This window comes from Ursus americanus, chromosome 12 (genome assembly GCF_024610735.1).
Source record: "Ursus americanus isolate L20-20 chromosome 12, mUrsAme1.1.p, whole genome shotgun sequence".
In the NCBI taxonomy this organism is placed as follows: domain Eukaryota; kingdom Metazoa; phylum Chordata; class Mammalia; order Carnivora; family Ursidae; genus Ursus; species Ursus americanus.
Window position 1 is genome coordinate 65911233 of NC_142138.1, and position 16570 is coordinate 65927802.

Below are 16570 nucleotides of genomic sequence, written 5' to 3' on the forward strand. Positions count from 1 at the left end.
GCCCCACGAATTTAGGCATGGTGTCCCACCCCCAACAAACCACCACTGCCCCCAACCCAGTCCAGATGAAGAGAAAATTTTCATACAAGTAGAATGTCCTCAGACACAGGAATGCTGTGAGAGAAGGTAGAAGAGGGGATTTCAGGCAGCCATGTTTGGTCTTCTTTCTTTCACATTGTCACAGTGAGTTGTACCTTTTTAATTTCAGCTTGGGTGACAGTCCTGACCCTTGTGGCTTCTACAACTGACCTCAGTGAGGCAGCAGAATGTTCACTTACCAGTGTTCTAGTTTGCCCTACTAAATTCTAAAGTTGCAATATTTGTCGCCACATCTCTGCCTTCATGAGAAACTAATGATTAAAATGGTGGCTGGGTGTCTTGGGAAAAAGTCCAATCAGTTATTCAAAGAACTTAGACTTGTGCTCCCTCTCTTCTGAACCACAGTTAATCCCAAGGTTCCAGCTGCTCCAAAGGGCATGTCTATATTGCTGCACCTTCTTGTTTCAGAGCTTGAAAAATCTTGATTATTAAAGATTCCTATAAGGACCCTCTGTGGCCTCTGCTCTGTTACTACCTAAGGAGTTTGAGGGGGTTCAATAGTTTTTAAATAGCACCCAAAGCGAACTAAAACTCTTCTTCTACTTTAGATCAAATGTGGCAACCACAAGGAACATCTAAATTTGGGAATGCTTTACAGCTGCTGAGAAAGCCCAACAAGCATATAGTACTTGTCTACCAGACTGAAGGGTGGTTGTATACCAAATTCCTCTGGAGGCAAAGAACATCTAAGAAATGCACTATGGAAGACCAAAATAATCTTTCTATATGAACCAAAGATTATATGACTCACCTTCACTTGCCTGGCACATAGTAAGCACTCAATAAATACTTAGTAAATGAATATTTTTTCCTCTATTTCTTTCTTTGTCAGAGCACTAAGCATAGTAACCAACACAAAAGATACCTTTTGTGGTAGATATCTCAATATTATGGTAGAAGTTAATTTTGCTCCAAGTGGGCCCAAAATAAAAATGTGCAGACTTTCAAGCAAAATAATCAAGCAAAACTCTTACTTTCAGAAAAGGATTCACTTCAGGATCCTATTAATTAGACAAATTGTCAAAAGATGAAATACAGTCTAATTTGCAAAAAAAAATGAGATTCATATGCAACTTTCAGGGAATTGCATAAAGTGAGATCACTTATAAAACCATCTACTCATGCTCCACAAAAAAAGAACATTGTCTAGAATGCCCATAACAATTCCGTGGGGCGCCTGGGTGGCACAGCGGTTAAGCGTCTGCCTTCGGCTCAGGGCGTGATCCTGGCGTTGTGGGATCGAGCTCCACATCAGGCTCCTCTGCTATGAGCCTGCTTCTTCCTCTCCCACTCCCCCTGCTTGTGTTCCCTCTCTTGCTGGCTGTCTCTATCTCTGTCAAATAAATAAATAAAATCTTAAAAAAAAAAAAAAAACAATTCCAGACTTGGTGTCTCTCTCCCTCTCTCCATACCCCACCCTCCCATACTTCCCCCATTAGTCTGACCAATTCTTTTTTTTTCAAGACTTTATTTTTTGAGAAAGAGAGAGAGCATGAGCACATAAGCAGGGGGGGAGGAGAAGGGGCAGAGGGAGAAGCAGACTCCCCACTGAGCAGGGAGCCTGACATGGGGCTTGATTCCAGGACCCCGAGAGCATGACCTGAGCCGAAGGCAGACGCTTAACCAACTGAGCCATACAGGTACCCCAATCTGGCCAATTCTTAAGTGTGTCTCATCATCAGAGAAAGCATCAGCTCTTCCAGCAAAACTTCCCCCAGGCAAGAACACCCTGTCCACGTCTCTGTCATTAAATTATTCCATTGTTTTATCATTAAGCATTTACAAGTCTTTCACTTACCTAAAACTCTTTTTTGCTTATGGAGAAATAAGTCCTAATTTGCTCGATTTCTCTACTAAGCTTGGACTATGAAAAGCTCTCAAGTTCTCAAACATTTATGGAATGAATGAACATATTGCTGACATAAAAACACAGATGTTAGGGTGTGGCTGGTGGTCACACAGAGGTAAATTTAGTCTGATAGTGTAAATGGAAGCAGTGGGTCTTCAACGGAGTTCAAGAGACTTGATGACTTTGATGTAGCCGATTCAGGGATACACAGAAAATTGCAGAGAAGAGGGAAGGAATGAATCAAACCTTGGTACTTGAAAAGGAATTACAAATGATGAGGAACATTTGCCAGGATGCAGGAGAGACCATGAACATGGGTACAAGTACAGAGAGACATGAAAATGACTTAGGAGATTTGGTCCTCCCGGTCAAAGATTTTGTCTTTGATCTAAATCTAGACTATACCAGCTGCTACTAGGCATCACAGCCTTGTCATCACCAACATGGTGTTTGCACGCAAGCCTGGCATCTCTCATTCCAGTTCTTCAGTGTCATGCAGAAGGACTAAGTATTTCTTACCAAAGCCATGAATAAGCTCCTTTAAAAGCAGATATAGCAGGAGACTCTCAAAGGCAGCCTCTTACCTGCTGGTTCTGGTAGGCTGTAACTGTGGTAAAGACGGTCTCAGGGAAGTTGAATGTTTTCACTCCATCCCCAACAGGGACAGGTTTGGTGGGTGAAAGGTCACTGCTGAAATCCTTGCGGATCACATGAACTCGAGGCTGGTATTTGTGCATAGAGTGCAGAATGATCTGAAATGAGAAGGGGCCACATTATGCCAGAGTTGTTCAAAGGTCCCTACATCTTTTCAAGCTCTCATGCAAATACAACCACAGGATAGAAGCATTATAGGAAAAACACAGATTGGGGTTGGAAGGGGGGGAGATGTACAAGAAACTGGAAGTCAGTGTACTTGCCCGCGGCAGGAAGGACTAAGTGACCGGATAGCATTACATGGACCCATACATCAGAGTATCCCAATCATGGGTGGTGGATGCCGTATGCTTGCCTTAACTGGACGATACTGAACAATTGTCCTAATACTAAAAGACAACACTCCACTAGCAGGTCTCAGAACCTCTGCTATGCGACAGTTGCTCCTTCCTGCTTCAAAGTTTCATCATGGGCCTAATGCTGTCTTTAAATTCTATAAGGTGTTATTTGCACTTTGTTACCAAATGTATGCCCACTCACTGTGAGAGTGAATGGTATACTTGCATTCTCCCTTCTTTTGAAAAATGCCATTTCCTTAAAGATAAGAGCCATGGTTTCAGTTCTTCAATTTTCCTGTAGCACCCAGTCTGGATCCTGGCATTCAGTGAAAGTTCTATGTATGTCTTGCCACTAAAGATAAATTAATAACATCAAGTGCTCTCATTATACCTAGAAAGTCTTATGACCTAGTCCTCTCTTAAAAATGCATAAATTTCTTGACAAATTAGCCCAACCTGTCACTTCCATTGTTTCGCTGAATTTATTGCCCTGTGAGTTATTCCACTGAATGTTGTGATTTCACCATTTTTAAACTTGTCTGGTGTTTCTGTCTTCAAACTCTCCCCTGACTAGACTGTGGGTTCCCAGAACATGAGAACTCTGTCTGATAAACACAACCTGATGCACTGCAGATGTCTGCTAAATGTTGGATTTGTAGTAAATGAAATTTCACCAGAGGAAAAAAAGAACTTATATGCCTACTTACTTAAAATGACTCACAATGGCATGGAACTTCTTATTTTACCTGTTTCAAAAAGCCTAGGGCTAGCCAGCTCTAGAGCCAAAAGGGGAAGAAGAGGGAGATGGATGGGATTCTTTGACTCACATGTCCTTGATCATCCAACTCGTTGTTGGTCAGCTTGAGTTTGTCAAAACTGACCACCTGTCTCATCCAAGTGTCTCCAGAAGCTAGAGAATCAGGGTGTATATAAACTCTTGGGGGCACAGGGGAGTCCGCGTTGCCAGCCACCATCCACTTGGAGCTGTGGTACACATATCTGAGGCAGAGAGGGAGAGAGGAGAAATCAGAGACAGATACAGAGAGGGAAGAGAGGCCCAGAAAACCAGTAGAGACAGGAGAGAGGAGAAACAGACAGATGACAAGATGGAAAATTGGAGGGATTAAACAGAGAATACAAGAGAGAAAAGAAGTAGGGTAGAGAACCAGGGACAATCAGATAGAGATGAAAACGGAGAAAGAGGTGGGGTGGGGGAGGGCAGCAAAGGGTTGTGGTTAATCATCAAAGCTGCAGCCCTCACAAGGAAAACATTCCCACAGTCCTTTTTCTTTCTTCTCCCTCTCCTTGCCTTGCACCCCTGTGTGCACACAGGCATCCTGAACCCACGTGTCTAGCTATGGAAAAGGTATTTTACTGCAACCTTTCACCTTTCAAATGCAAACCATATAATCCGTTGGCCACTTGTTCAGGATTTGGTTCCTTATTAAAAACATCTTCCATATTGTCCTATAAAACACAGCCATGTGCAGAGACCCTCCAAGCCTCTCACTTATTAACCATTTCCTTGCTGAGAACCTGAATTTTGAGGCATTTCTATGAAAATGGAGGGTCTCTGCCTCAGTGCAACCATTCCCAAAATACCACCAAGTCTTCCCAGTTAGTGTTTTAGTGTTTCTTTGATGAACCCAGTTTTGAATATCATCATCATCCACATTATTTTCCCACAAAGCCACTGGAAGTGAGATGTTGTTCGTAGCAAAAGAGGTCAGTTATCCAGAGTTTGCCAATTGCCCTGTACTTCTGAAGAGTTCTCTATGGATTTGGCACCTCCCCGATTTTCACTTATAGAGGACCACCCAGGACCTGGATGCTAGCAAACAGAAGTACTCAGTCCAAATCACAAGATCCTCTAAAACAGATTGGAACCATCTCCTGTCCTAAGTTCTGCATCCAGATAACTTCTTTCTTGGCCAGCTCTCTCACTCTACCATACTAGGCCCGGTCTTTCCCATTTATTCATCTCACCCCTTCTACTTCATAGGTTTGGCGCCAAGTTCTCAAACACTTCAAAAATGAGCCACAATTCACTGATCTGATCGACATCTCTACAGATTGATTAAGCCACAATTTGTGTCAAACAAGAACTATGTGTAAACCATCCAAGAGACAAATACATTGTGTTGGACTGTAATGACTTTGAAGGAAAGTTATTTAACAAACTTGCTCACAACCCATATTGATAAACAATAATTTTCCTTTACTAAATGTTTTTCTTGAAATCTTACCCAATTCTCCTCTTCATCCCCTCCATCATCCACAGGGTAATCCATCAGAGATATAAGATACAATATACTGCACTGGTCCACTTCTCCTCCACCTCTCCAAAATAAATCATCTCAACTCATTTAGCATTTCATAAACGAAATCATTCAATATGTTAATCACTTTCAATATTAACTGAATTCATTTTAGACCTAATATCCATTTGATTTTTGTAACTTGGCAGACACTATATAGTTCCACTTTCTCCAGAGACATAGGGAGGATTCCAGACCAAACCATTACTAAGTCCTGATTTCCAACCATGAGTGACTACTTCTTGCATTGCGCTTTGCTACAGGCTATTGGCATATCCTCCATCCTTGTTCCTTGTATAGTGCATTGTACAGTGCACTGTGAAAATGCTTCATCTAATGAGTTTCAAGAACTGTCTTGGAATGCTGGTGATGTCCACAATTCCACACCCCAGAGTCTTCATTACCTGTATCTTTTATTGTCCACAGGCACAATGTCCATTGCTATGTAATACTGCTGGTGTGGATCCAGGCCAGTGATTTTCACTCTCATGGCAGGAAACATCCTCCTATGAAGGGGAATAGGCAGTAAGCTCAACAATCAGAGGGGGAGAAGTAGCAGGAATAAAAGCTTAAAGAGTCTCTTCTTATCAAGAACGTTAAGCACACCAAAGTCCAACTCCACTAATTCCCAAGTTGGCTGCTTTTTTTACACTTTGGAAATTATTACTATAAAATATGCTGAGGACTCATTGTTGAAATAGTACTATTTTTTAACTTAAATTGACCTATTTGATGATTCATACACTCCAAGAGCTCATACCATACCGATTTATATTATTAGTTAATCTTTAATGTGATTAGATAGATAGGCAGATAAACAATGTATGTGTATCCACACATATATTTCCTATCAGACTATAACATTCTTGAAAATACTTACACTCTTACACTTAACATATTCGAATAACTTATGCTTTTATTACTCAAGTAGCTTATCACAGTTGATTGGAGGTGATGATGAAATATTTTTTGATTGATGAATCTATTTAAAAGTAATCTCTCAAGAAAAGAGGAAAAAAGGAAGAGGCTACCATTCCCCAAACAAAGGGCCAACAAAGTTGAGGGTTTTTTAATGCATAAGACTTTAGAAAAATTTCTGCAAGTTCTCAGGCTGTCAACATGTGTGTCAGAAGGAAGACCCTGTGGAATAGGGAGCAAATACCAAATGAATTCTAGTGGCCTCTGGGCAATACCTTGTTTCTACCACAATGGCTTGTTAAACTTGCCAAAGCAAGCGAGGTCAGGATATGGCACTTTACAACTACTCTCATAATTGAAGAGGAGGAGAGGGAGCAACCCAGAAGAGTACTGAGTTTCAAGGATCTAGAATAAAATTCTCCATTCTTCTTTAACCATAAGAAAGAAGAAAAACATCAAACTCTTTTGTATGTCATTCATTTAGAAGTCAGACATAAAAAGTGCTCAGTTCAAAAAATTTGGATTGCCTGAATGTGCTCTAGGGTACTTGTACACAAAATGCTGCATTAAGCTTAACCATCTGGGGCCAGTTAGGGAGCTGGGCAGAGCACGGTGCTAATGAGGTCAAGGTCACAGGCTTGATCCACATACAGCCTAATTGGCTTTGCTCCATTTCACGGCCATAGACCATACCCTGACCCTAGACAGCCATCGTGCATATGTGCCCTAGTTTACATGAGGGGCTTTCTGTGCTAGTCACACACTGCACTGCTCACCAGAAGCAACTCAAAATGCAAGTATCCTGTGTAGTAGGTCAATGGCATCATAATCATATTTGGGGGAAGGCACAAGAGAGACCATAGACCTTTAATAGGAATGATGGCTAATTCTTAAATATTTACAAAGAATAATGCACAACCATTCCTTCTATCCTACTTTATGACTCTTCAGAAGCTTCTGCTGGTATATCATTCTGGATTTTCTACCTCTAGCCTCACAAGTTTAATTAGAAAGCCTTATATTTTAGTCTTATGGTGAGCTAATGAAATCCAATGGTGGACTTCTAATTATGACTAAATCAAGCATTCACTACAGATTAAGCACTTTGATCCACGTTAATTCCCTCCAAAAATTTGGAAACCTTAATGTATATACATTTACATTTAAACCGTAATCCCCTTCTTAATAACAATGACTTATGATTGCCTTGTACTTATAAATGGTGGGAGAGGACCTTGTCAGGGATGAAAAGAAAAGTCCTCTCACTTGCTATCTAAGGTAAGAAAATGTGGTTCCTCTCAGCCATCTATGGAGGCTGTGTTACACTGCAAGAGATGAATGTCTTTTCTTCATGACTCCAAGAAAAAGGGGTAGGTGTTTTTAAATTCAATACCTGTTCTGTCTGGAACACTCACATGACCTTGAGTGAAGATACCAGTTTCTTACTAATACCCAAGTTCTAAATGAATGAGATGTGTGACTTTGGAAAAGTTATTTAACCTTATCTCCTATAAAACCAAGAAAAGGGACTATATAATCTCTAAAGTGACCTCTTGCTTTGAAATTCTATGACTACGTTTGAATTTTCTTCTTAAAAACTTACCAAAAGTTGCTTTTTCTTTTTGCCAGTATTTTGGCACAGAATATCAAGTGAAGTCATAACACCCGAGGGAAAAACTAACCTTTCATATTCACAAAATGAGATGTGTTTGGTTTTAATTTTATGGTTAAATTTAGGCCAATTTTTGTGTCTTCCAAACCCATTAATCCCTACAAGCACCTCTGTCCATGGTGCTGATTCTACAGATTACGTTGGTACATTCAAAGATTGAGGGCTCTGTAGACTGCAATAGCTCTGAATCAACAGGATTACAGTTTGGAGAGTGAGAAGAAGTAGATGGTGACTAAAATCTGAGCAGGAAAAAGAACAGAGAGTCATACAAAACTAATGTAACTAAGAAAATGAAAATTGAGATTAAAATTGGAAAGGATACTACAAAGGAAGGAAAATGAAGTGAAAAGGAAGAAACAGACTTGAGGCATCGGGAGGAGGTGAAGAGAAAGCTTTATCTGTATGTGTTCGAGTTGTTCTGGAATTACTTGAGCAGAGTTACATGGAACAACATCAAAGGCTGAGGCAATGCAATAAAGAAGCAATGAATAACATATCTAAACCCTAACAAAGAACAAGCTGTATATGTTTGTACTGGGAATATCCGGGTATATCCAGGTATCAAGTGAATTTCTGAAGGCAGAGATGTGGAAATGAAAACACTACCGAACAAATCATGAAACGAGGTCACAGGAAAGCTGTGAAAAAGGTGTTTGGGTGAACTGAATTCATTGAAGTGCAGGGAACGAGGGAATGATATCAAAGATGAAAATGACTGGAATACACAAAATCCACAGTAGTAAGTGAAAACCCAAAACAAAAAACTGGAAAATCTTACAGACAAAAAAAAGTAATATTTTCCCCTTTCTCCAAACAAACCCCCTTGCCAAAAACTAAGAAGAATAAAAACTTTTTCCTTGAATTGTTGTTTCCTTCTAAGCCATAACATCTCAAAATGTGGAACAGAAATAGACCTGAAACCCAAGCAACAAAAAGGAGATGGTATTGGAAATAATTCCCCTTCAGAGTTGCTCCTCCTGAGAAGCCTTTTAATCATTTTATTCACTACCAAAACTTAGAGAAGGAAGAAGGTTCCAAAGGAGAAATAAAATGAACAAGATTTTGGGTTCATTTTGACCTTGTGTTTTTGTGATGTATTATTGTATTGGGAGCTTTATCTACATGAAGACAACTTATGACCAATTGGGTGGGTCTTTTTGGTCCCCATGACATGAGTCTATGTGGATTGGCTTTGAAAATATGAAAGCAGCATAACTGTTTTTACTTTAATTAACTATTCCTATATACTCAAAAGCCTAGTCCAAATTTATTTGTATTTAAATCATTTTCAGTTTTAATCCAAGGGGCAAAAACTACAACCATTTCTTAACAGTGTGGAATTATAAATAGTTAAGACCATTGTTTTAGAGCCAGACAGATTTGTGTGGAATTCTGGAGCTGCCCTTTACTACCCCTGTGACCTTAGTCAAGTTAATTAACTTCTTTTTTTTATAATAATTTTTTATTATGTTATGTTAGTCACCATACAGTACATCCTAAGCTTTTGATGTAAAGTTCCATGATTAACTTCTTTCAGCCTTTGCCTCTTCACCCACGTATGGGATCATTATATCCTATCTCATAGGATTCCTGTGATGTCTAAATGACATAACATATGTTGAGTATCCAGCACAAAACAGATGCCTAACTATGGAAAACTAAAAGATGCCAGTGAAAGAATGGCTTAATTAAAAGTGTTTATTTCAAGAGAAACCGTATTTTAAAAACTTTTATCATCCTACATAGTTTTGCAAGAGTTTCCATGGATTGCCATTAAAGTTTTGTAATAATTTCAAGCCAACAATAAAACACATGGATCAATAAGCAGGGCTCAGACATGTACCAAACCCAGTCCTTACCAAAAAAAAATCTTACAAAAACATCTGGCTGCTTTTAATGCTTTAGGAGATGCAAGCTGTTGTTTGGGGAGCAAACTTTTTCTCTCGAAAGCACTGGATGATGAAGTAACACTTGCTTTGGAAATCTACCTTTTGGTCTTTATGTAACATCGATCTCCCATATGGGCTGAAATACATTTGTACGTAGAAAATGTTTGTGAGTGTAGAGGTGATTTAGAGGCTGGAATGGCCCTTGGAGGAAAACAGCAAAATCATAGTAAACACAAGATCACTTTACGAAGATGTCCATATGCAGAAAGGTGAGCACAAGCTGCTTTGGCTTCACCAAAGCTACCTAACACAAATAAGTTAAAAAGAAGAATGTAACAGCTCCTACTTTGGTCCTCCATTCTTGGAATCTGGCCATTCAAAGGAACTTGTCCTTACCTGCCTGCTTTGGTGATGATCATCTCAGTTCCAATGTCATGGAACCTCTTCCAGAGGTCAGCACATTGCAGCTCCACCTGAATCTCTTCCATGGAAGACATGGCAGCAGGCACAGGGCCTGCAGCACCAGGGCCCAGGTCAGTGTGAGTGTCAAAGGAGCAGGAAGTCCGCTCAGTGAGCACCTCAGAGTCTGAACCAGTGCTTTGCTCGGAATCTGCAAAATAAACAATCAAGTCTTAGGTGAGAAACTGCTGAGCTTCCCCTGCCCCCACTGCCCTAAAAGATGGGAGGCTGGGTGAGGGGCATGGTTGAGTAGGGAGGGGGCGGTGAACAAAAGGAGACTTAAAGCTGGGAAGCTCCAGAGCACAGCATTCGGGGTATTTTATTATTTTTTTATGGTTTGTTTTTGTGATTTATGACCATCTTTTAGGTTTTGCATTTCCAACATGACATCTGGCATTTTAGCAACAGCTGAAGAAAACTGGTCCACATATCACCACGGTGAAGGGAAGAATCCAAACTGGGACAATAAAATAAATGCCAAATTTAAAAAAATAATAGTAATTACAGACCACAGCTCCAAATCTAGACAATTTCACTGGGGGCTGAGGTGGGGGGAAGTTCAATGCTAATAATAATGTATTCTTTAATGTCCTACCACTCAGCATCATTGCCCATCAGCCAGTAATTTTTAAACAAAGCAATTTTTCCTCTATTTATATATCCTGGTCATCAAAAGTAATGAAAAGCTGTTTAGAAGCACTTTGTCATGTATTTGAGTAAATGGCTTTTCCTAAGAGTCCAATCAGGTCATTTTGGATGAAAAAGGGGGAAAAAAATGTCTGTTGTAAGGCAAGGATGTAAGCATATGGAAAAAGTTACCCAAGAAGGCGGTTGAAACAAAGGGAATAAATGAGTTCAGGAGACACCTTGATTGGTTTCTGAAGTATGAGCAGAGGGGGGAGGGGTGACCCAAACAGGAAGGTAGGATTGAGAGCAACCAAATAAAAAGCTGGCATGCTGTGCCAGATGGTTTTCTTCCTGTGTCTTCTGTACTCATGAAGGGGTTTTGGGCGGGAGTGGGGGGTGATGTAGAGTGATAGAGAAGGCTGGAGTCAGATTTACCAGGGAATTTACTGTAATTTTTAAAACTTTTTGCTCTTAGAGGCCCAATGCCAAGAATCTTATCTCCTAAGATTTTCCAAATGCAGATTAGCTGATACAATCTTCTTAGGTCAAATGATACTGCGAGCTAAGCCTGAGAACCTATTTCTCCAACCTTCCCTTAACATCTAGGATTCTGACTGCTTCCCCTGTAAATAAATACATACATGAATAGAGGCTGGAAACAGCAGTATCTTATGCTGAAAATTGACTGGTCAGTGCTGTTAAAGGTCATGGCCTTTTGGGCCTCAGTCCTTGACACTAGCAGGATGAAGAAGGATGGGACAGAAAGTCAGACCACCTTGCTGTCATCCTCACTTACCTTCAGCAGTTGGCTAGGCCTATGAAAATCCATCCCACAAGACCTTCCCTTTTCCTTCCTTCTAGCCCTGACGTGTTCCCCTCTCAAACCCAGGCAGCATTGCTGGCAAGTCTCCCACAACGCTGCCAGTGCCCACAGGGAGCAAAGTGACATTTCTCTCCATCCTCCCCAGTTCCTCACCCTTCACTTCTGAAGACATTCAGGGTACTGCAGAACTGAACCAGGCTCCAAAATAACAGGAAAGTCTCTGCCCCATATCTAGTTTATCCACAATCACTAGTCCAATCACCATCTTCACACACACGCAAATATATATATATGTATATATATATATATATATGTATATATGTAGGTTTTACATGTCTAAGCATGCAATTTTAAACTTGGAGCTATTTAAACAGGGGCTAACTTTGGTCTCCTTCAACCATAGAAAAGTGGAACTACGTATCTAAGAAGAGAGCTGCTGCTAAGTGACAAATCTCCATCCTAGCCTGATTTTATATGCCTTTCCACTGCAGAGCCATTATATCATCATCCCACACTCAGCCAAACACAGTAATTCTGATCCCCTTAGACATGGATTCCCAATTCCCATTGCTTCTGTGATATGCCAAGAGCTCCTCACTTATCACAAGTATCTTAAACTTTTTGAAAACTTCTCAAAGCAAGAGTTTTAAAAAATAGTCTTGTCCTACCTTTGGGAGCAAAGTGGTATGAAATCTGCTTACCATAATGTGCTACAATTATGAAAAAGTTGGAAATCTTGGACATATGATTTCTCCAATGAGTATTTAGGAAGAGGGAGGGAAGGGAAAGATATCACTATGCTAAGTGATAACTTTTTAATGGTGGCCAAACTGGGGTTAGGATTGGAATGGGGACTGTGGCTGGAGAATTAGGAAACCAGAGACTCTACTTTTAACTCACTGTGTCATCTGAAATAAAATGGGAGCTCAAAGTGTAATATTAAATGGACTATTAGTCCATTTAATAATGAATCACTTGGACAAGTCACTTAACTATAATGGACCTATTTCCTTATCATGCATTTAGAAGGATTGAGCTGAAAACTTTTATAATCTCTTCTATCTCTAAGGACTTGAAGAGTATCAATGCATACTTTCTAATGCAACTTTCAGTGATAATCCAGGCAACCTCAATTAGAAGCATCAATTAAAACTGCTTGGGCAAGGCAAGTTAAATGAGGAAAAAGACGGGGGGCTCAGATTCACGTTATCATAGACATTAAAGAAATCAGTGGGTATTCTGTTTATAGTTTCAATCAAATCAATCAATAAGCACCTATCAGCATGTGGCCCTATATGAGGTCCATGTAGATAATTTGAAACAGAATCCCAGACCTTGAGAAGTTTCCCAGTTAGTGTTGATTAATTATGTGTTTATTGGGTGCTTACTATGTGCCCAGCATTGTGCCAGATCCTGGGAAATACCAAAGTACAGAATGAGGCTCTACCTAAAGGTATTTACAGGACGAATGGAAACTGAGCACGTTCACAAACAAAGACCAAGACAAATACTACCACACAGTTTTCCACACCATTACATACTGCCTTGTATGTCTCACAGGAATCCAGCAGAGAGGGATCTGAGAGGACTGAAACAGTCCTGGGGAACTCATGCATACTAGAAAAGAAGTGTACAAGACATGGAGGCATAGGCAGTATTTGCCCATGAAGAGGATTTTCAGACACAGTTATTTGTTTCCCTGGAAGTACTCTGTACTCCTAGATTCTCACTCTCTCACAAAATACAGCCCAAGTGACTTTTATATGCAGAATACAGGCACCAGCCCACATTTTCAATAACATAAATCAAGCTACCCTATAATACCCTTAAAATAGGGTTAAGATCAACACCTTAGGCAAAAATAAAATTTAATCCTTTGTAAAATGCGTTTCTAAATCATAGTTATATAAAATATTTAGGCTAACCAGATCGTTTATTTCAGCTATGAATCAGAATGTATAATCAAGTTAACTAAGTCATGAATATAAGAAATGCAGAACAAGTTATTTCAATCAAATAGGGCCACCCATTCAGAAATACAAACAGTCCTTTGAATATCAGAAAACACCTCTGTGTTTTCAAGTTTTTTATTCTTGGCAATTTGTGACTTCCTGCATTCAAAAAAATAATCGTTAGGAACTCATTTGAATGACCTGGAAAGCCTTCTTGGCTGTCAGATGTCTCTTGTGGACAGCATTTGAACAAGGGAAGTTTTAGCAAATCAGGAACATAAATGATAAAGTTATATATAACTAAGGAAGTTAAAGAAAACTTTGAGAACTTGCATGGATCCAGTTACAAGCCACTGGAGAACATCGTGTTACTCATATAGTCAAACCAACATATCTATTACCATCCCAAAAAAATCCCTGAACAAGAGATTCTAACCATCGGCTCATAGTGTCACTTGTTTTCTATCTCTGACCTATTTTGTGTTGATAAAATGGACACAGTAACACTAAGTTCCCTTGGAAGGTGAGTTTAGCTTACAGCCAAGTTCAATTCTCAATTCATGCAAAATAATAGCAATAAAAAAAAGTTTCTTAATTTACATTTTACACATTATTTAATATATCCTTCCATTTGATGAGGTACAAATGGCATATTTTTATGTCTATTATATAGATGAGGAAATTGGGACTAAGAAAATTAAAAACAACAACATGGCCTAGAAGGTAGCTCTTCTGCCTCCTGATCCAACGATCAGGTCTCTCCCAAGATCATATTAGGTTCAATCCTAGCCAAAACAGCCAGCAATTCTGTCATAACCCTCAACTATTGTAACCATCCTTACAAATGAAATGGCTTAATATGTTTGATCCTGGCCAAGTCACATAAATATTCTGGCCCTCATTTTCCTTAATCATTTTAGCACAGCACATGCACATTTAATTAGAGGTGCTATAAAGTCCCTTTTAAGTCTAATGTTTAGTGGATGGATTAGTAGTGCAGCTTAAAGACCACCAAGTCTAACAACAGCAACTCAACCATGATAAGTTGAGTTGGTTGCCATGCACAGAAAATGCCTAATATATGTGTATTTTGACTTAATATCAAAACCAGACACTGTTAAAACATATTTCACAGTCTTCCAGGCAATTTTCATCTCCATTTAACTAATAATTTTGAGGAATAATTCATTACTACAATGAACAGAGCACATTTACTCCTGGGGCTCTGCTACTCACCATGAGTGGGGTGTTAGAGAGTCACTTCATTTCACAGAGGCTCAGTTTCTCTATCTTTACTATTTCCTTATCTTATCTACTACTATTTCCTTATCTTTACTATTAGGGACTGGGGAAAGATATTTTCTTGCTTAGAAAATTACAGCTCTATGATAAAACAGAAATTAATGATTCTGTTGATAACAATGCTATGAACTTCCGACTTTATATAAACCCCAAAAAACTATCCCAACCAAAGTGTTAATGGAAAACATCTATTGAACACTTACTAAGTATCTGGTGCTCTGCTAAGTCTTTATATATATAAAATAATTTAATAAAAGAAATCTAAGAGTTATTATTATTATCTCCATTTTATATATTATTGACACCAAAATCCAGGTTACATCAGCTCCACCTCTTGAGGATTGAAGGCATGTGAGACTATATTTAATTCCACTTTTATTTCACCAAACATTTCTGCTTTGTATGGATCAGGTTATATAGTAATAGACCAAGACAGATAAAATAGGTTCTTGCTCTGAAGGATGTTATGATCTGATGGAAAGGACACACAAACTGTTAAAGAAGACTGGCTATGATAGGTGTTCCAACAGATATAGGAGGAAGGTATTAAGGAGCTTTGAAGAGCAAGCAAGTCAATGATTTGGGATCAAGAAGACTTCACAAGGTGACATTTGAGGATTGACTTGAAATATAAGTTCAATATGAGCACACAAAGAATTTATGGGGATGGAATTGAAGGTAGTAGGAATGGCATCAGTAAGGACTTGCCATTTTTAGAGCATTACAAGCACATTGATATGGCCAAAGCTTAAAATACATAAGGGAAGAGGGGAGGTGAGATAAGAGATAAAGTGGAAAGTCAGGTTCAACTCAAACTCAACTAAATGACTATTTATTTAACATTTACTACGTGCCAGTCACTCTTCTAGATCCTTGAGACATCAGGGGGAAGAAACCTCTGGCCACATGGAGTTTATATTCCAGGAGGAACTTGGGTGTCATAATACGGCGTTTAGACTTTGTTTTCTTTATACCAAAGTCTTTTTTAAGTGGAGGTGGTGATAATTCTGTCTTCCCTTCTAAACTATGAATTCCACAAGCTGAATTTAATGTTTTGTCACATCTCCCATATGAATGATGTACAACAGCCTGGTTTCAGTGTGGGAGATGGGTCACAGAAGACTACTTTAGAGTCAGAAAAAAGATGCAGAATTTTCTGAAATTAGATGTACAGTGCCACTTCTATAAGCCTTGGCTTCAGCTATCACATTTCACTCCAAGGAAGAAAATAGTTTGAAACAAAGGAGAAAGACACAACCCAGATGATAATCAAACAATCATATTTTTTTCTACCAATAATTGGAACATGATTATACTGAGTGGTACTTCCTATCTGATAGGGGTGGGGCAGTCACTCCTTGGTCTATTTCCTAAGTCCTGAAGTCTCCAAAACCAAGACTTCCACAGCCATCTAAGGGCTCCCATCTGCACCAGCACAAACATCAGAAGCTTATAACCCAGGCAGCACTCTCTGTACTTGAACCCAGGCTCAAGTAAACTCCTATTTCTAGAGGATTTCTGCAGTGGAAATTAGTTCTGGGATGTCAGATTTTATCAGGTAGCTTATTAGCAAAATCTGGTGATGAAACTTTTCATAGAGTAATTCTAAATATGACAGAAGCAGAGCATTTGGCACTGACCTGAGTACGGACTGAGCCCAAATTTGATAC

The 16570-nt window shown here is 39.3% G+C and overlaps 1 protein-coding gene across 3 annotated transcripts in view; it reads right to left on the reverse strand.

Annotated features, from left to right (window-relative positions):
• TBX15 (T-box transcription factor 15) overlaps positions 1 to 16570 on the reverse strand; it is a 102616-nt gene that overhangs the window by 36416 nt on the left and 49630 nt on the right. For all 3 annotated transcript variants that reach the window (XM_045801395.2, XM_045801397.2, XM_045801396.2), the window contains exons 2-5: positions 10134 to 10347; positions 5663 to 5764; positions 3768 to 3939; positions 2533 to 2700 (exon numbers count right to left, since the gene is read on the reverse strand). In XM_045801395.2, coding sequence (XP_045657351.1) covers positions 2533 to 2700; positions 3768 to 3939; positions 5663 to 5764; positions 10134 to 10347 — 656 coding nt within the window. The remainder of the gene's footprint in view (positions 1 to 2532; positions 2701 to 3767; positions 3940 to 5662; positions 5765 to 10133; positions 10348 to 16570) is intronic.